We start from the raw sequence: 27,512 nt of genomic DNA, 5'->3' as shown, positions 1-27,512 counted from the left end.
AAGAAAGAAAGAAAGAAAGAAAGAAAGAAAGAAAGAAAGAAAGAAAGAAAGAAAGAAAGAAAGAAAGAAAGAAAGAAAGAAAGAAAGAAAGAAAGAAAGAAAGAAAGAAAGAAAGAAAGAAAGAAATGTGTCATGGAAGAGATGCTACTGATGTAAAATAAGGGAGGGATTTCAATAGGCAGACATCATCATCATAATCTTTACAATTATTATCTCATTTAATCCTCATACTAACCCTGGGAGGTAAATGCTGGGATTGCATTTCAGGCATCATCATCATCATATTTATATGGTGCTTTAATATTTGCTGAGGCATGGAGGAGAAACATGCGAGAAGGAAAGAAAGAGGCAGGAAAGCAGAGAACAATTAATCACCTCATCATCAAGTATTTATTAAGTGCCTGCCATATTTCAGGTGCTGTGTTAGGCACTGGAAATACATAGACAATACCACAGATCCTGTCTTCAAGAAGCTTACATTCTAGTTGGGGGGTGGGGAATGTACCCTTAGAAGTATAAATGCAAACATATAAAAAAATAAGTCAAATTAATTTCTTGGGGGTGAGAGGAGGAGAAGAGGTACCAGCAGCCAGGGGCCTCTTATATGAGGCAGTGCTTCAGTTGTCATTCTGAAGGAAACTTGGGATTTTAAGAGAAGGAGGTGAGGAGGGAGTGCATTCTAGGCATGGAAGACAAGGCGTGCAAAGGCATGGAGGTGGAAGATGGGGTCCCATGTGGCGCACCAGGAAAAATAACCAAAAAGGGCAGCTTGGCTAACTTCAGAGTGTGTCAGGGTATATAATGTAAAGTTGGAAAGGTAGGTGGGAACTAAGTTGTAAAAACAGAGGAGTTTGCATTTTATCCCACAGACAATAAGAAGCTACTAGTTATTACTGAGGAGGGTGACATGGTCAGACTTGGGCTTCAAAAATATCACTTGAAAGACTTTGTGGAAGATGGATTGGAAACAAGAGAGACTTGAGATAGGGAGACCAATTAGGAGGCTATTGCCATAGTCAAGGAGAGAGGGGGTGGGGCATGGATGTTGACAGGAACAGTACTCTGCAGTTCCTGACTCTGGGCATTTTTTCTGGCTGTCCCCCCTATCTGGAATTCTCTGTCTCTCCTCATCTCTGCCTCCTGGCTTTCCTGGCTTCTGTCAGTTCCAGGTGAAGTCCCATTTGTTACAAGAAGCCTGTCCCAGGCCTCCATAATGCTAGTGCCTTCTCCCTGTTTTTTGTCTCTAACTTGTCCTATATTTATCTTATTTGTACATGGTTTGAATGTTGTCTGTCTCATTAGACTGTGAGCTTCTGGATGCAGATTACATAAAATGCCAAAATTGATAAACACAAAATAATTTTCTATTTAAGGTAATTTGTATATGCCTTCAACTGAATTGATGTCATTTGACTGGTAATAAATTTTGTTTCACGTTAAAAAAAAAAAAGATTGTGAACTTCAGAGATTTTTGTGGGCTTTTTTTGGGGACCATTTCTTTGTATCCTTAGCTCTTAGTGGTAGGTCTAGTACATAGTAGGTGCTTAATAAATGCTTGTTGATTTGACAGTAAGTGGGGTTGTGTGTGGGAAAGGCAGTTAGTGGGAGTGAGCAGTCCAGTTTCGCTTAAATATAGACTTAAGAATACTAACCAGCTCATCTAAGTAGAAGGTAACTCTATAGAGGAATAGTGTATTGCACAAAACACGTCAAAGCCTACAACTGTTGTTCAGTTGTGTCAGACCCCATTTGGGGTTTTCTTGGCAGAGATACTGGAGTGCTTTGCCATTTCCTTCTCCAGTTCATTTTATAGATGGGGAAACTGTTAAGTTTAAGTCACTTAACCCAACAGGGTTAAGTGACTTGCCCAGGGTCATACAGCTAGTAAGTGTCTGAGGCCAGGTTTGACCTCAGGAACTTAAGTCTTCCTGACTGACTCCAGGCCCGGCACTCTATCCACTGAGCCATCTAGCTGCCAAAGCCCATTGTCTAGAGACTAAATTTTGATTCACATACCTACAAATATTTCAGAAGTTCAGAATTTAAAACTTAGAAAGTTCAAGGTGCTTTCTAGGAAAATAACAATTTACTGATATGTTCATTTTAGAATCTAGTGGAAGTTTAATGAAAGAAAAAGAAAAAAAGAAGTAAAATAAAAAGGAAATTTATACTGCTTTTCTACCTCATCTGATTGTTTAAATAAACTTATATAAAATCGTCTTGATTCAGGAAAATAAGAAGTAATTGCTGAGTAAATACCATGGTGTCTTGCTTTGAAGAAGCTTTATATTACAAAATCTGCTTTTAGACCCTTCATTGTAGGGATGAGGAAAGAGTACCAGAATGGTGAAGGGCTTTGTGTAAGGTGACACAGTTAGTGACAGAACCAACATTAGAACCCAGATCCCCTGCCTCCTAAGCCAGAAATCTTGACCCTTAACACTGTAAAGTCTCAGCCTACAAAAAGAGATAAATCAAGGAATGTTTATTTCCATTAGAAGAGGATTTTTTACTTTATTAAAAAAATTCACCCCAAGATTCTTTTAAATGTCATACTCCCCCGAAGTGCTAGAAATACAGTTTGACTTATATACAATTTTTCAAGGAGAGAACTAGTACATTTATTTATATGCCCTTGCTGTCTCACTTTTCCCTGATACTTTATCCAAAATATGATGGTAGAGAGACTTCTGGGGTAATAGGACTATAAACCCTAGGAGCTGCTGCAGCTGAAAGCTTCTAGAATTCTCAATACACCCGCATCCGGCTGGACGCCTTGGCTTCATTAGCAGCAACGGACCCTTTACAATCTGAATCAATGAGAACTATTACAAATGTGCACACTATGATTGTTCTTTCTACTTTGCCCTCGTAGATTTCATAACAAATGTTTGTTTAATGTTTTAAATATCACCTGATTTTTCACTCATATTATTGAAAAACTAAATGCTTATAGGCCCAGGGCCCATAGATGTGGAGTTAGAAGGAACCTTGGAAACCACTTTGTCCAGCATCCTCATTTTACAGATGAAGAAACTGAGGCAGGCAGAGGTTAAGTGACTTGCCCAAGGTCACAGAGCTAGGGAGTGTCAGAGGCAGGGTTTGAACCCAGGTTTTTTTTTATTCCAATTCCAGCACTGTATCTACCGTGCCAGGAGAACAATCATTTTCCTGAGCCGTAGACACTTATTACCTGTGTGACCCTGGGCCAGTCACTTAACCCTGTTTGCCTCATTTCCTCACCTGGAAAATAAGCTGGAGAAGGAAATGGAAAACCACTCAAGTATCTTTGCCAAGAAGACTCCAAATAGGGTCATGAAGAGTCAAACGTGACTGAAAAACAATTGACCTGAATCCACCATGCCATGCTGCATTTTTATATTCGTCTATTAAATCTGTTCCTTAATTAAGGAATATATCATTCCATTCATGCTGGAGGTTTTCCAGTGTTTTGTTTTCTTTTTATATTTACTATACATTGTCTTCATTAATACTCACCTTAAGTGGAGGATGGAGAGAGCAAAGAACAATTATATATGTTGATTCCCAAAGACAACTCACAAAAAATAGGAGATTCTAATAACTATCAGGTTATTGGGTATGAACATGAATACAAAGATCTCCAGAAATTCACACTGACAGCCTGACAATCAGAAGTTCTCAAATATTTTGAACAAGCCAGCTCACACAAGCTTTAACTTTTAAACAACTAAAATCAAACTATTGACAGATCTTTTCCATTGGGGTATCAGTACATAAAATGATGCTACTTGTCATCAGAGAAAAAACAACACTAAAATTCCAAATTCTTTTATATACAAGCAAAAACCTCAGAATTCCATGAGAAAACAAACCTTTATTTTGAAATAAACTTTACACTATCAAAATGAAACCAGAGATGCTAAATGAGTTCCAAAAGAATAATGAAAAATCAAACCACTTGCCAAATATGGTAATAAGTTATATGTGAATGTAAAAGAAAGTGCTCACTCATAACTCCTATAGCTCATGTCAGCAGCAAATAGTGATAGGATCTGAAACTGATCAGCTCAGCTTAGAACTCATTCACATGAAGTATCGTATAAGTGCCTTCTGTAGAATTTTGGAAAATTCCTTTTCATTTGTATTAAAAGGAGAAAAGATATCTTTAGGTATTCACCTGGACACATAGGAAATATGTGGTTTACTGTACTAGTCAGGTCTTAGGAAAACCACAGGGCGTTTTGTTAAAACCTAGGATCTGCCAGAAATTGAACGTATGTTAGATCAGACTTCAGCAAATAATGGATAATGGCTGTTGGTGCCAAAAAGATCCTGCAGTCAGACTAATCTTCCTAAAGTACCACTTTGGTCATTTAATTCTGCTGCTCAGGAATCTTCTTTACTGACCTCAGCATAAAGTACAGGAGTCCAGCAGTCAAGATCCTTTACAATTTGGCCCTATTTTTGCCTTTCCAAATTCTCCTAAATGAACCTCACACTGTCACCAAACTGGTGCCCTAAGAATAGGTATGAGAATTAGAAGGGGGCCTGAACAGGAATTCCTTAGACATAATGGCTTTCCTCTCCACTCCAACACCTACCCTCCTATTTCGGGACATCAGTACTTATCCTATCATCTTTTCTAACACTCCAGCCTCCAATCCCTGACAAAGAGGTGACCTTCCTCCTTGCCAGTCTCTCTACTTATTCTCTTGATCCCAACCCATTTGGTCCGCTATGGGAACCTGCCCATTCTATCGTTCAGTCTTGCTCATTTTAAACTCTCTTTATATGCTGGCTCCTCCTCCGTTGCCTAAAATAGATGAGTAGGTCATAGAATCAGAGATTTAGAATTTGAAGGGACCTTAGAAGCCATCCAAGTCCACCTCCTTCATTTTACACATGAGGAAACTGAGGACAAGAGAGGTTAAGGGACTTGCCCAGGGTCATACAGCTAGCAAGAAGTGACTGAGATGGGATTTTAATCTGTATCATCACTCCCTACCACTTTGTCCCTCTAGGTTTCACCTGAGAGAAGTGATCATTAATAACCAATGATTTGGGGAGATCCAGAGTTCCCCCCTTCTTCTAAAGAGCTGATTTTTTAAAAGTTCAGTCTCTTGAATGACATTACTGATAATGAGATTGGACTGATTTTCTTGTTCAAGATCCTACCCTGGTGGAGTAGCCATTGTGTTCTGCTCAGGCTTGGGTAGGGCATAAATTCTTTGAATAGATTGTCCAAGGCTGAGGTGGTTTGGGTATAGATATAAGTCTTTCTGTTCAAGGGTGACAAGATGTCACTCTCAGTCCCTCACTGAACATCTATTCTTTGAAGGGTATTTAAACTACAAGTCCACCACCACAATTGTCTTTGGTCTAAGAGAGAGATGGCCAAATGATCAATCTTTTATTTTTTTTTTTTTTTAGGCAATTGGGGTTAAGTGACTTGCCCAGGGTCACATAGCTAGTAAGTGTCCCAATCTTTTATTAGTAACATGCTGGCCTCATTAATAAAATGATTAAATTACCCAGAAACTATGTCTCTTGCACCCCTTTAATCATCACACCCCTATTCTTCAAGACTCATCACTTGGTCCTGCCAGGCCCTTGAGGTCTCCTCTTATTTCTCTTCTTCCTTTCACAGCCAAAGAAAGGAAAAAGTCACTTACAACGCACTGCCATCACTTCCTCTTCTCACACTCATTTCTCAGTCTCTTGTAGTCTGGTTTCTACCTCACCACTAGAGTGAAGATGCTCTTTCCAAGGTTACCCGAGATTGGTATCCTCCACGTCTGCCCAGTGACCTTTTCTCAGTCTTCATCCTCCCAGACCTTCTTTTGCCCCTTTTGACCTTGTTGACCACCCCCCACTTCTAGGATATCCTCTGCTGCCTGGGCTTCTCTAACTCTTCTCTTCTGGTCACTCTTATGAGATTATCATGTAAGGTGACTAAGGGCAAGAACGGTTTCATTTTGTCCCAATATCCCAAGCTTAACTTCTTATTCTGTTTTTTATGGGCCTACCCAATTCGGGCCTCAACCTCCTTTTCCAAACACCCTTAGGTGAATTCTCCCCTCCAGCCAAGCTGGTATACTCATTGTCCACTGACTGTGCCATGCATATTCTCTAGAACAAGATTGATTTATCTTCAAAAACACATGCATTAAGTTTTCTGAAAGAAACTGCTAATACCATACATTTATTGAGTACCTACTATGTGCCATGTACTGTACTAAGCACCTAAGATACAGAGAAAGGAAAAGGACAGTTCCTCAAGGAAGCTTCCTCGAGGGACTCACTGTCTAATGGAGGAGATAACATGCAAACAACTATGTAAAAATAAGCTGTACACAGGATAAATAGGAAATAATAAGCATAGGTGCTAGAATTAAGAGGGGTTTGAAGAAGGCTTCCCATAGAAACTGGGATTTAGATGGTACTTGAAGGAAGCCAGGAGGCAGAAATGAGCAGGAAGAGCATTCCAGGCATGGAGGGCAGCCTGAGAAAATGTCCAGAGTCAAGCAATGAATGAATGGATGGATTTCTTGCTAAGAACGTTTGCATCCTGCAACAAGATGTCTTTCTTAAGAAGGGTAGAACCAAGCAAGTGCAAACAGACCTCACTTTACTACATAATCCTTCAAAGCAGGGGTTCTTAACCTAGCGTTTGTGAGCTTGTTTTTAAACTATTTTTGATAGCTGTATTTCAGTATATAATTGATTTTTTTGTAATTCTCAGTATTTTATTTTATACATTTAACAACATTATTTTCAGAAGGGGTCCATAAGTTTCTCCAGACTGCCAAGGGATCCAGGATACCCACAAAAAAGGTGAAAAACCTCTTCTTCAAAGGTCTGAAAAAATAAAATCCTATTTCAAGTGCCATGAGACAGCTCTTAATTTAAAGGATCCTTAAAAGAAAGAATCCTTTCTGTAATGCAAACAGTCATTCCCTAATTCCTTTATTTTGAAAAAAATGTATATTCACATATATTAGGTATCCTCAGCGCTAGGCTCTTCTGTAATCTTTGAGCAAACACATTCCAGTGTTTTAAGGGTGGTCTGTTTTCCTTGGAATCCACAAAACCCCTGTACCAAACAAAAAGAACTGTTTCCACAGATTTTTGTTTCAAGAAACTTCTTAAGCCGAACAGTACAGCCAAAAAATGATTCCTTTTTTGAGAGAACAACCTAAAAGAATGTAAACATTAAAGAGAAAGGAGGAAGGGCAAGAAGTCATCACCAATTGGAAGGCTGCCGATGCCTTTCTGAATTTTGCCAATGAACTAAGTAAGACATGAGACAAAACGTTTTAGAAACTTGCTAACCCACCTGTTTGGTGTCCAACGTGTTAACATGCATATTTAGCCTCGTTTCTATATCATCATCAGTCAAATAATATAAACAATGCTCAAATGAAACAGATGTTCCCTATCTGAAGCAACTCCAAGGGAAATTGTTCAACTGAATAAAATGAAAATTGAAAATGAGCATCCCCACTGGAAAACGCAGGGCCATTTCAATCCGCTAACAGAGCTCATGTATGTAAAGGCTTCCAAGCCAAATTTTCTTCTGTCTGTGGCTTTAAAGTGGGGCATAAAATCTCTGCACATTCAATCCAGACTCACATTGCCTATTAGGCAAAACCTACTGACCACAGGATAACGCAAAGAAAACAGAGCAAATCCATATCAAAGGCCGCCAAGAGTAGTGTGGGAAAGGAGTTTCACAGTTCAAACAGGATGTTCACCCTGTTTCTGGCGATCACAGTGAATTCTTAACACTCCATTCCAAGATCTGGCCCATACAGCACGCTCATGGTGTGCACGCGATAGCTGATAAAGCTGAAGGGATTTATTCCACATTCCAGAGACCTTCTTCAGAGCACACAGCCCTGCTGTGAGAGAGATGGTCTCCCAGCTTGGGCCAAGTCCCCCCGTGCTATGAGATACAGCCAGAAACACGAACACAACATAAAGAGCAGGACCTGGAAGTGTCATACTATGGGTGGCAATAAAATCCTCAGGAGTTGTTGCTATTCTTTTTTTCCTTTTCTGACAAAATGCAGTTCGAATTCTGCCAGTTTTGCCAAAATCCCATTAACTCAACCTACATTTCTTTATTGTAGGACTGGGCAGAACAAGTCTTGGTGACGTCGATATGTGCAAATAGGATTTGTAAGAGAACAAAGGGCTAGGCGTCTGGAGACCTGGATTCCAGCTGTGGCCCAGTTGCTAACTGACTGTTTAACTTTAAGCAGCCCCAGTAGAGGGGCAAGAGCGCTGGCCGTAGTCCTGTCACTCACTGCCTGGGGGTGTTTCAGCCATTCACCACTTCTCTGAACCTCAGTTTCCTCATTCATAAAGTGAGAAAGTTGGACTAGATGATCTCTAAGGATCCTTCCAGCTCTAAATCCTGTGATCCTAAATCATGGAACCATTCTTCCTCAACGTCCTCATCCATTTTTAGACATAGATGTAGATTTATAGATAGAATTAAAACTAGGTATGTATATAATACACAAACATGCATGCACTCATGTGTGTATGGATGTATATGTGTGTACTAGTGTATATGTATACACATGCACATATATACATGGGATAGGACCAAAGAAAATGTCCATAGCCAGACAATGAATGTAACTGGATTACTTCCAAACAACCTTCCCATCCTGCTAAAAAGAAGATTTGTTTGGGGTGGGGGGAGTCAAACCAGGCAAGTGCAAGGCATGTGTGTGTGTGTGTGTGTGTGTGTGTGTGTGTGTGTGTGTGTGTGCACGCACACAGGCAGCATGGTATAGAAGATAGAGCGCTGGCCTCCAAACCAGGAAGACCTGAGTTCAGGTCTCATCTTTGACATGTACTATTTGTGTGGGGCCCTGGACAAATCATTGAACCACTCAGTGCTTTAGGCAACTCTCTGAGTCTCCCCTTACCTATCCAACTGCTTTTTTTCTGCCTCCTTTACTGGATCCTCTTCCAGATTATGCCCTCTAACTATCCTTAAGGTGTCCGTGCCCTCACAGTTCTCTCCAGGGTTTTCTTCTCTTCTCCCTCTACACTACTTCACTTGGTGAGCTCATCAGCTCCCAAAGATTTAATTACCATCTTGATACTGAAGTAGGGCAGCTAAGTGGCACAGTGGATAGAGCGTTGGGCCTGCTGTCAGGAAGACATCTTCCTGAGTTCAAATCTGGCCTCAGATACTTACTGGTTGTGTGACCCTGGGCAAGTCACTTCTCCCTGTTTGTCTCAATTTCCTCATCTGTAAAATGAGCAGAAGAAGGAAATGACAAACTACTTCAGTATCTTCACCAAAACCCCAAATGAGGGCACAAAGAGTTGGACACAACTGAAAACTATTAAATAACAACAACAACGCTGATGATTCTCACATCTACTTATCCTGCCCCAATATCTCTGCTGACTTCCTATCTTGCATCTTCAACTGCCTTTTAGACACCTCAAAATTAAGGTCCAGAAGACATCTTAAACTCAGTATGTCCAAAGCAGAACTCATTATCTTTTCCCCTAAACCCTCCTTTCCTGCTACTTCCCTATTACTGTAGAGGGCAACACCACCCTCCCAATTCCTCAGGCTCTCAACCTCAGAATCATCCTAGACTCCTTATCATTTCTCATTCTCTATATCCAAACCATAGCCCAGGCTTGTCAACCTCGCCTTTACAACATCTCTTGAACACGACCCCTTCTCTCCTCTGACACTGCCACCATTCTAATGCAGGTCCTCATCATTTCATGCCTGGATTATTGGAATAACTTGATGGTGGGTCTACCTGCCTCAAGTCTCTCCCCACTGCAATCCATCCTCCATTCAGCCACCAAAAAGATTTTCCTAAAGTGCTGGTGCCACACACACACACACACACACACACACACACACACCCCACTCACTAAATCTAGTGGCTCCTCTTGCCTCTAGGAACAAATATAGAATGCTTTGTTTTGCATTCAGAGCCCTTCATAACCTAGCCCCTTTTTACCGTTCTGGTTTTCTTACACCTTACTCCCAACATGTACTTTTCAATCCAGTGACACTGGCCTCCTGGCTGTTCTACAAACAAGACACACCATCGCTCAGCTCCAAGCATTTTCTCTGGCTGTGGCCCGTAACAGGAACACTCTTCTCTTTGTCCTCAACTCCTGTTACTGACGTCCCTGGCTTCCTTTAAGTCCCAACTAAAATCCTGCCTTCTTTGGGAAGCCTTCCCCAACCCCTCTTAATTTAAGTGCCTTCCCTCTTTTAGTTATTTCCTATTTATACTGTAGATAGCTTGCTTTGTATATGTTTGTTTGCATGTTGTCTCCTCCATTAGATTGTGAGCTCTTTGATGGCAGGCACTGTTTTTTGGCTCTTTTTGTATCCCAGAACTTAACACAGTGTTTGGTACATAGTAGCCATTTAATAATTTTTATTGATTGATTGAAAAGAAGCTTCTAGTCTGCTTTGGTAGAGAATTCCCATCCCACTGAAATCATCGACTCAATCAGTACTCACTGCTGTCCTACAGAGTTGTGACAAAAGAGGAATAAACTATCCTGGGAATTCCCATCTCTGCCTTCAACAATTCAGTTCACCTATTGTGTGTGATAGAGCAGTGTCTCAGGCACTGGTGGAGAAACAAAGTGTATAGAAGACATGGCCTCTGCCATAACAAAATGCCATGTGAGTTAGGTGGCAAGAAGTTCATCACTGACAGGAGGGCTCACTGAAACCTTCATGGAAGAAATGGCATTTGGGCTTTGTGGGAATGTGGGAATTCAGCTGATGAACAGGGGCAGGAAGGGCAGTCCCAGAGCCAGGAATAGGGTAAACAAAGGCATAGAGATTGGACAGCCAAGGGCAAGCTAGATGCACAGAAAGACCAGGTTGGCAAGAAGATGGGGGCAGGGGGAGGGGCAGGAAAGGAGCAATATGAAATAAGGCTGGAAAGCTAGGAAAGTGTCTCTAACTAACTACCTATCACACTGGCCACAGCAACCATTCCAAGACTTCTTTCTCTTCAAGATCCCAATTCTGCACCTACCCCCTCCCTCAACATGTGACTTCACCTCCTCCTTTCCTAAGAGGGTTAAGGCTTCCATTCCTGAGTTCCTGTATCCTCCTTCCTCCACACTTCAAAAACTGCTTCTTCTATCCTCTTTTTAAAGGGTCTTCAATGTTAGACAAGGACCTTGATCTTAACCTGTGAGACTGTAAAGAACAGTGTATATATGGAAGATTTTTCTGGTTTTACCATGAAAGAAGGGTAGGAGGGGAGTAGAGACTAGAGGCAGATGACTCTGTTAACTTGTTATTGCAATAGTCTAGGCAAAGGAGTAATGAGGCCCCATACTAACATGGCAGCAGTGAGAATAGAGCAGAGAGAATGGATTACAAAGATGATGGGTAGATAGAATTGGTGAGTGGTAAGGGATTGGAAAGATCCAAGGACAATGTCAAGCTTTTGAATGTGGGAGAGGGTAAAGAGTGGGAAGGGTGAGAGAAATTGTGAAGTTCAAAGAAGCAGGTTTAAGAAGAAATAATGAACTCAACATCAACTATATACAACACACAGAGGATCCAAATCCAAAAAAAAAAATTGAAGATGAAGGCTTTGAAAGACTTACAGTTTTGTTGGGAACCTGGACCCAAGTGTTATGTAAGATTAAATATCAATTCAAGACAGAAGAAATGACAACAAAGCCAAAGACAATGTGTTTTCATTGCTGTAAGAACCTCTTCTACCAACTCAGATCATAATTCGTCCATAACTTATAGTCTTAGAGCCCTACCATCAGATCAGAGAGGTTAAATGGCCACACAGCTACGAAGTATTTGAGGTTGAGTTTTGACCTTAGGTTTTCCAGACTCTAGAACTCTACCCACTGTGTCCTGCTACTCCTCAAATTGCTGTCAAATTACAGCAAGAAGAATCACTATAAAAATTGAGTGGAGGGAGAGATCAAAATCAAGGCAAAATAAAGATTATGGAGCAAAGGCAACTAACACTAGTCAAGAGTTGGAGGTAGGGTTTGAAGGAGGGAGATGTTGGCTTCCTCTCAGTATGAAGGCAAGTAAAATCCCGTTTCTAAGTCCAAAGTCTAGGTGCAGAGCACTGACTTCCTCCTGGAGATTGAATGAGAACATGAGATGCTACTAGCTTGTTTCAAGTAGGGGCTGGAAACAGGAGTGATAAGTTGTAGTGTGATGGAGAAATCAGGAAACAATGCCAAGTCTAACCAATTGGTCAATGACAGACATTTACTAAATATAAAAATAAACACAACTGGTTCTTCTCTGCTGCTGTTGTCTCTAACTAACTACCTATCACACTGGCCACAGCAACCATTCCAAGACTTCTCTGTCTTCAAGATCCCAATTCTGCACCTACCCCCTCCCTCAACATGTGACTTCACCTCCTCCTTTCCTAAGAGGGTTAAGGCTTCCATTCCTGAGTTCCTGCATCCTCCTTCCTCCACACTTCAAAAACTGCTTCTTCTATCCTCTCATCTTACACCCAGTTTCAGAAAATGAAATAACCTTCCTCTTCACCAAAGTTAACCTACGCCCTTGAAATCCCATCTCTCTCCAGGCTCCTATTTTTCGTCTCCAGTCTCTCCTTTTCTGCTGCCTGCTTCCCTCTCTTCCTAGAAACAAGCTCAGGTCTCCCCAGCCTAAAAACCACCTTTCACCAATAGCTGCTACAACCCTAAAGTTATCTTCTAATCTCTCTCTTCTTTGTCTGCTAAATTCTAGGGGGAAAACAGTCTAAATTTACACTCGTTGCTTTCACTTTTTCCACATCCACTCCTTCTTTAATCTCCTGAATTCTGATGTCACTCCTCTCCACCACCACTCTACTAAAAACTGTTCTCAGTTTCAGTATTTTTATGTGTTAGCTTCCCCTTCTCTCCTTAGAATGTAAGCATTTTGAAGGTCAGAGACTTTTATTTCTTTTGGTTTGTATTTACATTCCCAGCACTTAGCAGTTCTCTAGCAATGTTGTATCTTTCAATCTATCAACTACCTATTTTTCAATTCATCTATCATCTATACGCCTGTCATCTATTGGTCACTCAGTCTGTCAATCTATTACCTGTCTAATCTACCTACCTAGCTATCATCTATCATCTATCTAATCTATCTACCTTTTTCTACCAATCTCTCATCTTATCTACCTTTCTATCAGTCTATCACCATCATTTCTAATCTACCTACCTAGCTATCATCTATTATCTGTCATCTATCTAATCTATCTACCTTTTTCTACCAATCTCATCTATCAATCTATCACCATCATATCTAATCTACCTACCTGGCTATCATTTATCTATCTATCTTCTTCTTGACACTTTCTCTCCCTTGGGTTCCATGACAACACTTTTTTCCTAGTTTTTCTTCTATCTCTCTGATCATTTCTTCCTCCTCCTGTCTCCTCTGGTGGACATGTTTGCATTCCTCTTCCTCTATCTGTCCAACACCTCACAATGCTCTCCTATAGGTAGGTGACTGTGAGCAGCTGGCCGTATCTAGCAACATCAGTGAGGAAGAATAAGAGACAGTCATTTGTCACTGTTGCTAAAAGCAGTCAAGAGTTCCTGTGCTAAACTTGAAACGTGAGTGAAGGGATTGTGGATCTTGACCCCCATCATAGAAAGAAGTCTCCACTTTAGAGGCTTAGATCAATTTTTTTCATGTGATGAGCTGCTCTAGAAGGAATGAGATAGGAATATGAAACAGCAGAGGATAACCTCCTTCCAGCCTCAGCCTGCCTCTTTAGAACTTGCCAATACATCGCAGAAGAAAGAGCCAGATTCTTCAGGGAAGGTTGTCAGACAATGGCCATCCAATGCATAATATTCATCTGTTTAGTTATTCATAGATAGGAATTATTAATTTTTAATTGCATCAAGTAGTAGTGTATGAATAGAGGTTTTAATAAGACTTTTAATTTTATTGCTGTATTTAGCAATTGATTTGTTTTTAATTTAGACAGTCCTTTTCATGAATAGTTAATCAAATCTTGGTTTACATGTTTCTGTACTCCAACTTATCAAAGATTTAGTGCCACTATTTATTTGGCCTCAAAATACTTGGTAATTTTTAGGAGTATATTCATTCCCATTGCTGCTCCCCACCCTTACCTCCCCACACACACACACAGAGCAAACATACACACACACTACTCTTTAGTTCAGGATTTGACAATATGTGTATCTCTTTTAGCAAGACAAAAGCAGAGAAAGTGGAAGTAACAATAACAGCAGACTGGGAGGCAACAGACCCTTATGCCTTTTTTTAAAATAAATTTTTATTTATATATTTTGTTTTCACATCATCTACACTTCCCAATGTATATTGCCCTATGCTTCCCAGAGAGTTCCAAAAAAATTAAAAAGAAAAAAATACTTTAGAAAAACTAAACCAAAAAAAAATGTTTTAAATGAGATATTATATGCCTCGTTCCACACCTATAATCTTCCACTTATATAAAAAAAAAATGGAGGGGGAGAGTGGTTAGCTACCTTCTCATATTTCTTCTTTAAGGCCAGGCTTGGTCATTATTATTATTATTATTATCATTAGGCAGCTAGGTGGCTCAGTGAATAGACCACTGGGCCTGAAGTCTGTCAGGAAGACTTATCTTCCTGAGTTCAATCCAGCCTCAGACACTTAATGTATGACCTTGGGCAAGTCACTTAACCCTGTTTGCTTCTATTTCCTCATCTGTAAAATGAGCTGGAGAAGAAATGGCAAACCATTCCAGTATCTTTGCCAAGAAAACCCCAAAACCACCTCACAAAGAGTCAGACACAACTGAAAAAAAAATATGATTTGGTCATTATACTTTCACAGTATTCAGTTTTAATTTTTTTTTGTTTGTTTCTTCACTTTCCTTTTGCTTATTTACATTTTTGTAGTTATGTGGTATATTGTTTTCCTGGTTCTACTTACTTTACTTTGAATCAGTTCATATAAGTCTTCCCCATGCTTCCGTGTTTATATCACTGTTTATTCTACTTCATTTATTTCTATTTCATTCATTTCTCTTTATTCTATTTCATTTATATACCTTAGCTTGTTTTGCCATTCCCCAGTCATTGGGCATCTACTATGTTTCCAATTCTGTGCTACTTTAAAAAGTTTTGCTATAAATATTTGGTGTTTATGGGGCCTTTCTTCTTATCATTGACCTTCTTGGAGTATGTGCCCAACATTGGAATCTCTGGGTCAGAGTATGGACATTTAGTCACTTTCTTAGCCTAAGTACCATTGCTTTTCAGAATGTTTGGACCAATTTACACATACACTAACAATGCGTTAGTATGCCTGTTCCTCACTATCCTTCCAACAGTGACTGTTCTCAGCTTTGACAACTGGTCAGGTGTAACATGAAACCTTAGAATTGTTTTGATTCCCATTTGTTGTTATGAATTTGGAGCATTTATGTGATTGTTATCAGTTTACAATTCTTTTGACTCCCTCCCCCCATGTATTGGAGAGAATGACTTTTGAAGATCTTTATTCTGACTCCTGAGTCTGACTTCTTGAACCACTGTCAGCTTCCTCTTTGTCTGGCCCCAGATTTCCCTCTCATATCTCTACTTTCCTTTCAAGACCTTGAAGATTAGAGTTGGCAGTATCTTTGGCCTTAGTGGTATGACTCTACATGGATCAAGAGTCAGGTCACAGAGTGGGTGATTGCTATACAAAATCCTATGCAAACTATGGAGGCATATCACTGTTCTCTGACTTTGTTACAGACAGCTGTAGCTGGATATCTAGAGCCAGATGGTCCTTAATTAAATCAAGTTAGTCTCTCTTTCATCATTAACTTTACCATTATTTGTACAATGTCAACATTTGAATTGATGTCCAATTGATGATCCCTGGGTCTCAGACCAGCAAGAAAGCAGCCAAGGAACTGATCCTCTGGGGGACAATCAGCCTTGTGCCCAGAACCCTGTGGAGAGAGAAATCTGCGTTGTTTGCACTTCTCCTAGGCGTGGGGGAGGGATTGATTAGAGATTCTCAGCCCTAGGATCCAAAATGACAGTGCCTGGCATCCTGAGAATGCATTTGCTTTGTAAAGGTTATCCCACCTTATCCTGGAGGGCAGTCATTTAGTTAATATATAAGCCTTTATTAAGTGCTAACTATGGGCCAAGAACTGTGCTAAGAGGTGGAATATACTGAGTCAGTATAAATAAGGTAAAAATAATCCCTGGCCTCAAAGAATTTACATTGCAATGAGGGAAACAATATGTAAATAACTGAGTTACATACAAGGTATATGCAGGATAGATGGAAAGTAACCTCACCTTCTTTATAAAAATAACAAAATGATGCCAAGGAAAACCAGATTGGAGAAAATGCTGCCGGAAAAGAACCAAGTGGAATCTGGTAACTTGGCCACCTAGGAGCCAGCACATTGATGAAAGCTGGCAATTATGAGCAGAAAATGAATCGTGGCCCCATGAGAGATTAAGCTACTCTCTGAACAATTGGAAAGTGTGCCCCAAAATCACTAGGATTAGCACAACATAAGTATTTAATAATAATTTGTACCTATTAATAGCTCAGCCACTACCCACATGCTATGTGGGAGATTTGGGACTTCTCTAATCTTATTTAAAATGAGGTAAGGCATCCTAATGGCCCCTGCCCAGTAGAGCACTTGGAAAATATTTACTTTGAAACTCTTTCAGAGGCTCCCTGTAAACAGGAGATCCTGTAGGGTCACACTTCAGTGTCAAAGGCCACTATTGTCTCAGTAATAGTAAACAGACTTTACAAGAGAAGAGTCTTCTGGGGCCAAACAGTCAGCTATGTCCTACAAAGCACTAAGCAAGATGCCTGAAAGGAGAGGAAAATAAAGAGCAAGAGGTGCTCACCTCTCCAGGCTTGTAGGCCTCTCCTCCTCCCCTCTTAGAAGAAAATTCCCTGGTCAGGAAATAGTTATAACCGTCCCACCATTGTCCACTCCTTTACAATGACATGCATTAAACTGAATTATATGTTTAAATGCTATGTCCAAACTAGAGTTTCTGAGTGCCTAAAGACTGGAAAGAACCTGACATTGGACTTTTATTTTCAATGTTTTAATTCATCAGACATAGGATCTTTGAGCATTGTTGATCTCTGCCCTCCCCCCAACTGATTCAAACATCAGTGTAAAAATCCACAGAACTCCTCTGGGATGGTTTCCTGTTAAAAGAACTGGAACACTTTTCATTCTGTGTGGAATATAGCTTTTATTATAAGAGTTTGTTCCCCCTAGTTATAAAGGCAGCAATTGTTAACTGTTATTGGGAAATGTAATTTATATTCCAAACTTGAGTCAGAATATGTAAAGAATTAAGCCTTGGTACAAGGATCCAAGAAACAATGGTTTGTACTTAACCCAAATCTGCTATAAATGTGAATTAGAGTAACACTGGACACAGTTTAAATCTCCTCATCCTCCTCCCACTCCAACCCTACCCCCACCTCCAATGTTCTTTTATTGGAAGCCTCAGGAGAAGATAGCTGAGTTCTTTGTGATGTGGGAGGTGGTAAATATAGGAATGATAGCACTTTGCCTGTATGAGAACTGCTAACATGCTGAGAATAATGTGAAAGACTGAACTTTGATCATCCAAGCATTTTTTTTAAACAGGGACAGTTTCCAGAGTCAGTCTGGCTTTGATCATGAAAAGGGGAAAGCCAGCCAATGGGAAAAAACGGCTGTGTCTCTCAATAGTTACCGGTGCCTGGAGCCCTTGGAGACCTAGAGATCTTAGTACTTAGGAAATAGCTGTTGGAGTCTGAGCCACTGCATCACATCTGTTTTAGTGTGGCCAACCCAGCCAGATGTAAATGATCTACAGACGATTTAATAAATTGTAATTAAAGTTCTTGGCCCCTTATATTGAACAAAAACAGCCTTCGATCAGGAGAAAGGCAGATTTATTGGAACTAGGTTGGGTTTCCTCTAAATCACAATTTAAATCGCTATTCAAGACTAGATTTAATTGTTTTCAACAAAAAAGGACATTCTAGTCATTTGTCATATAACCTCAATATGTGTTCTTCACAACCTAGAGATAGATGCAGATGTAATTTTTAGAAGGAACAGACTGTGCATTTTAAAAACACTAATTCTTTCTGGCCCCCTTTTTTCCCTCAAGATTAATTTGGCATTTACAGCACATTAGAAAACAGAACAATGGTTTATTTGTTTTATTTGCAAAACCATTTGAAGCAGATTCTTTTGAAGTCATTGGGAATAAAACATCTCCAGTTCAGTAATTGATCATGGGTATATTGATGATATTTTGCCAATATTAGGAAAACCATCACTCCCCTGCAAAAAAAGACATTTAAATTGTTTTACTTAACTAAAAACAATAAATTTATATTTTCTTGTATTTTTCTTAACAACAAACACATAGTAAGTTTATAAAGCAAATATATGCAAGGCAGCATTAAATTTTTGTTGTAAAATGTAAATGTAAATACTTTATTTTTTTAATTATTATTATTAGGAATAGGAAGAGGCCAGACTTGCCAGGGGTGGGGAACCTGTGGCCTTGAGGCCACACATAGCGTTCTAGGTCCTTGGGTGCAGCCTTTTGACTGAGTCCAAGTTTTACAGAACAAATCTTTTTATTAATGGGATTTGTTCTATGAAGTTTGGATTCAGTCAAAGGGCCTCACTTGAGGACCTTGAGGGCCATGTGTGGCCTTGGGGCTGCAGGTAAAGATACTCTTACTACCAATGCAGATGGTCACTTTCTCTGCATCTGAGCATTAGAGTTGCTTGTAGCACAGAGAGATTAAAACTTGCCAAAGGTCACATGGACTGTATGTGTCATAGTCAGGAGTTTAAACCAGGAGTTTTTAACAACCAGGCCAGTATGAAAGGTCAACTGTAGCACAGGGACTAGAACATCACAGACACTTAATAAACTCGTCGATTGATTGAACTCTACTTATCTTTTGGTTAATCTAGAAACCATCTCTCTTGCTTTTTCAATTACCAAACTGTTTCTTAATTTATGGTAGTTCTGCAAAGTATGAAAAATTTCTCTCTATATCTGAAGTTACCATTGTTAAAAGAGGTTAAAATTTCAACAGTGTCGTGTTATCTTGTGATAAAGTGATATATACATACTCAGTATCGTGACGACATTGAAAGCTTCTTGAACCATGAGACCTCAGAGCTAAAACTGTATTCTATGTGATATTATAGAGGAATGACCGAAGGATCCTACATCTTAACCAATTCATCATTAATCATTAAAGACTGATCCTAGTACTGAGAATTGAGAATATTGGCTCCCCCAAATCAGCTGAAAATAGAGCACGACCGGTGGTGAACTGTTTCTAAAATTCACATGGCTTAAATGAAAATTGTACATTTAGGCAACTCCTGGTTCACAAAAGACCTATACATTTCCAGAACATCTTGCCCTCAACGTCTAGAATCCCCACATCTGAGCGGTTGGCAAAGTTCCTGCTCCCACCAAAAGCCACCCTCCCAAGGGAGCCTTGAGTCTCAGCAGAACCACTCCAGCAGTTTGGGAAAGGTACTTCTTTAGGGTCCGAGGGAGGTGTTCTTAACATCATCCCAGTTTGGGAGGACAAACTCTGTATCATTATACTCAGGGACATATGATTTCCTTGGTGCTGGGAACAGCTGGTATGGAAACTCTCTCTCCACTAATGCAAATCACAAATTATAATTCATAGCCTAATGGAGTTGCCTGTAAAGTTAAATGGCGGATTCATTGTCACATGGCTAGTAAGTATGAGAGGAGGACCTGAATTGGGTCTTCCTGACTTTGGGTCCAGGACACTCTCCATTATGCCATCCTGTACCGGCCGCTCCGACCTTGTGCCGGCCGCGCCGTACTTACATTGGTAAGGTTCCATCTTATTATTAGGGTTACAATTCAGCTGCATTAAGGTTCAATAGGTATTTGTGGTTTGGCTTGCTGTTTATAACATTGTTCAAGTGGAGAAGACTGGGTTCCAAGGCCCAAGCCATCTACTTGTAAAGGAGCTTTTCAAACAAAACTTTAATTTCTAGGCCATAATCCATTCACAGAGTGAGATTTACCACCCCCTCACCTAAATCCAGACAGTCACAGATGAGGACAGTTGTTCCTTGCTATAAACAAGTTAGGTTATTTTTTTAATATATAAACACACCTAAAAAACATAAAAACATAAAAAATCATACAAGCATATTCAGGCTGTTTGAAAAAAAAAGCTGACTTCTTTGAAAAGTTATTTTTTAAAAATCCATTAGTATCTGAACACTTGATGAAATGCAGTCAGATAACCCAAGGAAACCCTTAACATCTTTCTGGTTCCTATGTTCTGGGCAGTTGAGGTTGTTTGTTAAGTAAAAAACTTGTTTAGATATGACCCCAAGTTAAATTCATTAGATATGTAACTCAAGCCAAAATATTTTAAGTCTTTTGAGCTGGTGTGGTAAATCAGAGCCTTTTGAAGTTCAGTTGGCTACTTTGCTGGGTTGACAAGGCAGTGTTAATGGAAGAAAGGAAATAATACTTAAAAATAAGAAAAATGGTTGACATTTGAAGCCCATGGACTTTTATTGCCTGTGGAAATGAACCAGTTCCAAATTTATGTCAGCCCATACATGATGGTATCATCCACCATCATAAAAGGGACCTAGAATAGTAACAATGGTGTGGGTTGGGGAGGAGGAGATTGGAGATTATTTCAGAAAGCTTATCAGGAGATCTCATCCCATTTTTCATCACAATTGCTTTTTTGCCCTTATCAAAGTTAGTGTGCTTAATTTCATGCCACAAAATGCTTATAGGAGGGCTTTACATAAAGATAGATTCCTCACACTGGTGAGAAGGGGTTGGATTTTTTTTGTTTGAAGGCATTGGATGAACTCTTCCTGACTGCTGAAATTGAGCTAATAAATGACCTCTTTCTGACCTTACATTGACAGGGTACAATAGTGATATCCCAAAAATCTAATGGACCTCCCAGTGAGGAATGTATATCATTCACAATAGTAGGATGTCACAGGAAACATCTAACCTTTTTCATTTTCCCTTGACTGATGATCAAAATCTGCTATACATTAAGTTTGCTTCTCATACATTTAAGGAAGACTCCTTGTATTGTTCCTCATTTTCACTAGGAGCAATATTACTTCCACAGCGGTGAAGTAGCTAGTGTGTTGGTCTTGGAATCAGGAAGACCTGGGTTCCTTGCATTTTTGATATTAGCAGCCATGTCACGTTGGAAAAGTCACTCTCCCAGGGCAGCTGGATGGTGCAGTGGATAGAGCTCTGGCATTGGAGTCAGGAGGACCTGAGTTCAAATCCAGCCTCAGACACATGACACTTACTAGCTACGTGACCCTGGACAAGTCACTTAACCCCGATTGCCTCACCAAAAAAAAAAAGAAAAGTCACTCTCTCTGAATCATCATATGTAAGACTAAAAAAATTAGTTTTCCCATTTGTTGGGAACAATAATACCCACTGGCGTATGGACCTCAAATAGGGATGTGCTGATAAATTGTTTAACAACCAGCTTTGGGGTGGGGGTGGGGCAGCAGTAGGAATGATATACTTTTTTTTAGGCAATTAGGGTTAAGTGACTTGCCCAGAGTCACACACCTAGTAAGTATCTGAGGCCAGATATGAACTCAGGTCCTCCTGACCCCAGGGCTATTGCTCTATCCACCATGCCCCCTAGTTGCCCCAGAATAATATACTTTTAAGTTTAATCTGCAGGATGAACATTTTCTCCATCACTTTTCCTAAGTCTGGACAATCAACAGAACAATAAATCAAGGCCTAATTTGTAGCGTTTGCCAACTTCTGAGGTGTAAATGCTCATGTTGAAAATTTAACAATTGGCTCTCACTCGCTGGTTTATGCTGGCTCCTGCACACCTCTGGACTTACATGAGATGATGCCTGTAATATGCTGTGTAGACATTTGAGTGCTAAATCAATGTCCAAAAAAAGAGAGAGAGAGCGAAATGAGGCCTCTTAGAATTTTATATAATGGTTGAAAATCTTCTACCTCCAAACTTTTGCAAAAGCACAGTTTGCACACTTTGGGGGAGAAGGGGACAGGGTGGGGGGAGGGTTTTCTTCTTAGTTTAATTTTAGCTGTTGCATCATCTAGAGGAAAATGTTACTCCTGTAATTATTTTCTTCATTTATCACAAAGCCACCTAATTATTTTTTTAAGCAGCTTTGCATTTTCAACCTTTCTATGGAGTCTGCTGCCTTTCCTTTTAAGTCCTGCTGACTGACAGACATGTGCAAGTCCCCAAAGGTGGAATTTCTGATAGTCTGATAAGTTTGCCTGGTTTTCTTTGAGAGGAAAAGGTTGAAACAAAGATCTGTAGTGTTCCCCCAAGCAGCGGGGGTGGGTTGAGAGAGCTGAAGATTTGGCTGATGTCACCGGGTCCTTAGCAATGAAAACCTCAGAGTAATCCGATATCACTTAAAAGGCTGGTAAAAGGCCCGGCTGAAGGATGCTTGGCAGTGATGTTGCAAAAACAGGAACAAACAGCCAGCTGATTCTTTTGTTTGTTTTCCAAGTGCCTATCAGGCCGATCAGAGACCTCTCTCTGTCCTTGTGGGCAGCCCCTATGTGTAACTGTAGAATAAAGCCCTAACTGGCTTTCACTATAAACAAAGGCTCAACCAGTCATTTGCAAAGGTGATGGATTTCATTAACGTTTCAGTGTCCTTTGGGGCTTTGTGTGTCTTTAATGAGACATAACACGGGAGAGGAGAGAGTCAAGCTTTCCTTCATAAAGGCTGGATGGGCTCACCCCTCCATCCGGGCCGAATTGGGCTGCCAAAGCCTTGCAGATTGGCACTTCCTTTTATTAGAAGCCCTGGCTGCCTTTCTGGGGAGATGGGCCTCCCTCATTGAGTTTCGGCAAACACAAATACTTGTCATTCCAAAACAGAATGCTAGCCCTTGGAAGGTGAGGGCCCAGAGCCACCCCAACCATATGGTGAGGTAATACACTAGGCAATCTCTGGCCTGGAACCCACAAAGCCGGTTCTTCCTTAATGCAGCAGCTCCGTTCCTGGAATTTAACCTTTCCATTGAAAAGGTTGCTGGTTCTGCCGCCCCCTACCTCCACCCCTCTCATTTTTTTTTCTAAGAGATAGATCAATATGGTAACTTCTAGTTAACTAAATAACAAGGCATACTCAAAATTTACTGTGGGGGGTGATTTTATTAAGGCCTTGATTTTGAAGCCTGGCTTTGGGGGTGGGGGGGGGTCCTCCTAGCTCTGCTTTATTGGCCCTTCATAATCATCCATGTGGACTCAGCAGAGGGCAACTGGAAAGGGCCCTGTCTGGTGCTGGGGAACATTCCTGGCCGCTCTCCTGCTGGGGACCCTGATTAATGACAGCTGCTCGCAGGAGGGACCTAGAGATCCCTGGCTATTTACCTCCATCTGTGGGCAGTGTGCAGTTTATGGGCATCTGGCTGGGGATAAAACCATTTTCATGATGCAATACCCCGACAGGGAGGCAGCTGGAGAATTGAGAAGTCCTCGCTGGGGTAAATCCTTCTGGCCTCCTGCCCAAGACAGATTCTACGGAGCGCCACTGATGCTTTGGGACTTAAGCCACACAGAAGATCGGAAAGGGAGATTATGAGGTTTCTCGAGTTACACAGGATAAAGCTCTTTGTCAGGAAGAAATAATAAAACTGTAGGAATTATGATACCAATGTCTGAAGAAGTTAAGCAAGCACAGTAATTATTCACTTCGAAACAACCTGAGAGAGATGGCACATTTTCAGAGGCCAGTGTTCATCCAGTGGAGATATTTTCAGCTAAGGCTTGGAACAAAAAGATCAGTTTCCTCACCTACATAGCAACTTTCAAGGATGCCCTTACTGGATTTGTCCTTAGCAAGGAACCACACTACACGGCATGGGCCAGGCCTCTGAGCAGTAGTTTGCTATTACTGAGAACATGGTGACAGTAGCTAGGGTTTGCATGAAAACAGAAAGATGGTGTAAAAAAAAAAATTCTGTGCTACTTTGGCAAGTATTCTTGCATTGTTTTTTAATTATTGTGTAAAGATTTCTAAGAGTGCTTTCAAAATTATATTTTCCTATATTACTTTTCACCATTTGGGAATTTATTGTTTGTCATTATAAGATTTATATATTGTTTTTTGGTTAACTTTACTCACCTGTGTTTGAAGTCTTCCCCTGCATCCATATCTGATCCAGAAATCTGTTGCCAGAAGTGATTTAGAGATCTCTCTAAGGCAGGAGCTTCCTCACTCCGGCCCTTAGAAACCCCATAGAAATCCACAATAGGGCTCACCTTTCATCTCCTTATACTCAAAGGCAACTTTTGCCCTAAGAAATTCACTGGCTCTGGATTTGCACATGGCAACTGCATCACTGAGCAGGATGATTAAGTTCCTTACATTCCACTCCAGAAGAAAGTGTCATCAACAGAGTCAGGGATGGAAGGGGGCTGAACTTTCTGCCAAAACTTACTCTGTGTGTGTGTGTGTGTGTGTGTGTGTGTGTGTGTGTGTCTGTCTCTCTGTCTCTCTCTGTGTCTCTCTCTCTGTCTCTCTCTCTTTTTCTGTCTGTCTCTCTCCGTCTCTCCCTTTCTCCCCCTTAGCAGTGGATCTTCAGACGTGTTGTATCAACGTTGTCAGATGAGAGAGAAACATGTGACCAGCATGGAGAATCTGGGGCTGACGGAGTGCAAAGGTCTTTATTTTGGTTCAAAGATGAGTGAAGGCCATTTGTGCCATCTTCACCGGCATTTTGTCTAATTGCCTCCTTTGACATATCAGCCATCATGTACTGAGCAAACCTATTTTTGTCATAAAGACTGTCACAATGAAATCTGACGATATAATAGAGTATGTGTGGTATTTTGATTTCTGAAAATCTGAAACTTGAATGAGGCATAAAGGATTTGGCAGTTGTTAAATTTTTTGGACCCAGACAGTGTAACACAATAGCCCTTGCAGATGTTCGGTTCATATGATGGGACTTGTTCCCAGATCTCACATCTCAGAACTCTAGATGTAGGAAATGCTTCTGCCTGTAACTGTTTGTTTTCACTGGGGCTGCAGCTGAAATCCTGCATATTCACTTACAGCTGGTCCTTGTTCTCCCTGCAGGAGCTACTGAATGGGGAACTGAAAGAGGGACATTTTCGGGAGGACCAATGCCCCCTGGAGGGTAAGTATATAATCTTGTTCCTACGGCTAGGGAGAAAACTCAAAAGTCCACTTTTCCGTCCAGTACTTTAAAAACATCCACATGTGTATTCCAAAGTTAGAGGAAGCATTAATAGCCTTTTGGAAATCTGGATTGAGATGCAGACTCTCATCCACTTTTCAAATAACCAGCATTCCTACATTTAAATCTAAGCAGAGTTGGGACTGATGCCTTGGTTAAAAATATGGAATGTTTGCAATTTAAAAATGTTAAACTAGCATTTAGCGCCAACCTTTTTCTACACACATACTTGTTATTTTCATTTTAAGTAATTCATTCTTCAAAAGCAGCTTACAACATGCTTTTAAGCGTTTACTATTTCCCCACATCTTACAGGTTTATACACATAAACCTGAACTTTCAGAGAATCAAAATTTTGCCTGAATTGTACAACAATAATTTTCTTGATTTTTATAAATTTGAATGATGTGTGATAACAATAACAGCGGTCTACATTTGTATAGTAATTGATAGTTACGAGGTACTTTTACATAATTCTTAAAAAAATTTGACCCTCATAAAAACCCTGGGAAGTAGATAGAAGAAATACTTTCCTCCTCCTAGGGTGAAGGTGGGGACTACAGATGTTGAATGGGATCTATGTGTTTACTATGTCAGCCGTGCTTAAGTGTTTGCTGGGGATTTTTGCTTGTTAGGATGTTTTTAGGATGAGAAGGGTGAAAGGCAAACGATTGTGGCACAAAAACAAAAGGCAACAAAACTTTTTTTTTAAAGAATTGCTAACCCATTTACAGAACAAGAAACTAGTGTTGAAAGTTAAATGACTGGCCTGGTCACATAGCTGATAAGCTGTAGAGCCAGGATTTGAACCCAAATCTTCTTACTCTACGTTCTAGAGTACTCCTGGTATTCTACTCTAGAATCTCTCAATATGAACCCTAAATTGGAAGGCATGAATAACTAACCCCTAAATAGAAGGAGTGAGGAGTGGGAAAAAAGTTACAAAAGCTCTGTGATAATTCATGGGGTTCTTGTGAGTTGGTAAATACTGCCTTGTCCACCTGCCATTTTGTTTCCCTTTTCTATTCTCTCTTCATGCTCCTAACTCTATTCTCTACCACCCTGGAGGAGAAATCGTGAGAGACAAGATCATATCCCTAGGTGCGGATGAAAAGGTTCTTCTGATGGGTTTGCACCATTCTTTCTGATACCATCTACTTAGCAGTGAACCATTTATTTCCCAACAAGATCTTTATTACCTTGTTAAAAAAACCAGTCAAAGCTATTTGGTAGAGGAGGCTGAAAGAAAACCTTTCTTTTCCTTACTCTTCCCTAGCTTAGAGTCTGACTTTGAAGGACTAGAGTGAGAGAGACTAGGAAGGCAAGAATACAGATCCATATTTCTGACTCCTAACTCTGAATATGCTGGTCCAACCTTGGAATCTTTGTGAGGATGGTCCTTTCTTGGCCCCTGGTGTCATTTATAAATACTCAACGTAGTTGAATTAATAACTAAACTGGAGAGGTTCTATATTCTTCTTACCAGTTTTTCTTTTGATCTCACAGTTGCCCTTCCTCCTGAGAAAGTAGAAGGATGTGAAGGTTACATACAGCCTTTTAATCTAGAAGATGGAGAAAAAATTGCGAATAAAGACATAAACCGTGGAATGGGGAAGAAGCGATTAAATATTGATGTATGTTGTGCCCTTATCTGTTTTACTTGTACTATGTCTCTTTCTCTATACATTAGTTCATCAGGTCCTGGGTGTGTTTAAAATACATATTAGTTCTCAAATTTGGTATCCAATTTGACTTTTCAGGAACGAAATTCTCTTTTATACTCTAGCAAATTACAGTGTGTTAAAATGTGGAGGAATTGACTTTAAACTGGGCAGGTTTGTAGGGGGTAAAGGATGCTGCCATGGAATTTTGCTAATAAGGCTGAAATTGTTTTGCACTGCATTAAAATATTTTTTAAAATTCAGTATTTTGCTTGGCTTTGCACATTTTGCACTACAGAAGTGATATAAAGTAAACTTTAACAAACAATTTAGAATTCCTTGGCTTGTGCACAAGGTGCCTATTATAAGATATTTGGTATTATTGGAATAAAAAGTTATTATTATGCAAGGTAAGCTACAGTTGGGGTAGAGGGGAATGAAAGGATGTTGCTTTTCCTTCTTCCTTCCACTACCATTTCTAAATTTAAATGCTCAAGAATTAACTTTATAGTATGTGACAGATAATCCATTTTCTTGGCATTATCAACAGTGTACACAATA

The 27,512-nt window shown here is 40.1% G+C and overlaps 1 protein-coding gene across 1 annotated transcript in view; it reads left to right on the top strand.

The window, feature by feature from the left end:
* NKD2 (NKD2, WNT signaling pathway inhibitor) overlaps positions 1 to 27,512 on the top strand; it is a 102,133-nt gene that overhangs the window by 62,916 nt on the left and 11,705 nt on the right. Inside the window, exons 4-5 of the mRNA XM_027869112.1 lie at positions 25,170 to 25,230; positions 26,797 to 26,924. Coding sequence (XP_027724913.1) covers positions 25,170 to 25,230; positions 26,797 to 26,924 — 189 coding nt within the window. The remainder of the gene's footprint in view (positions 1 to 25,169; positions 25,231 to 26,796; positions 26,925 to 27,512) is intronic.

Source organism: Vombatus ursinus, unplaced genomic scaffold (assembly GCF_900497805.2).
Source record: "Vombatus ursinus unplaced genomic scaffold, bare-nosed wombat genome assembly UNPS02014791.1, whole genome shotgun sequence".
Lineage (NCBI taxonomy): Eukaryota > Metazoa > Chordata > Mammalia > Diprotodontia > Vombatidae > Vombatus > Vombatus ursinus.
The sequence above is the reverse complement of the archived record's forward strand: the minus strand, read 5'-3'. Positions and strand labels throughout refer to the sequence as shown.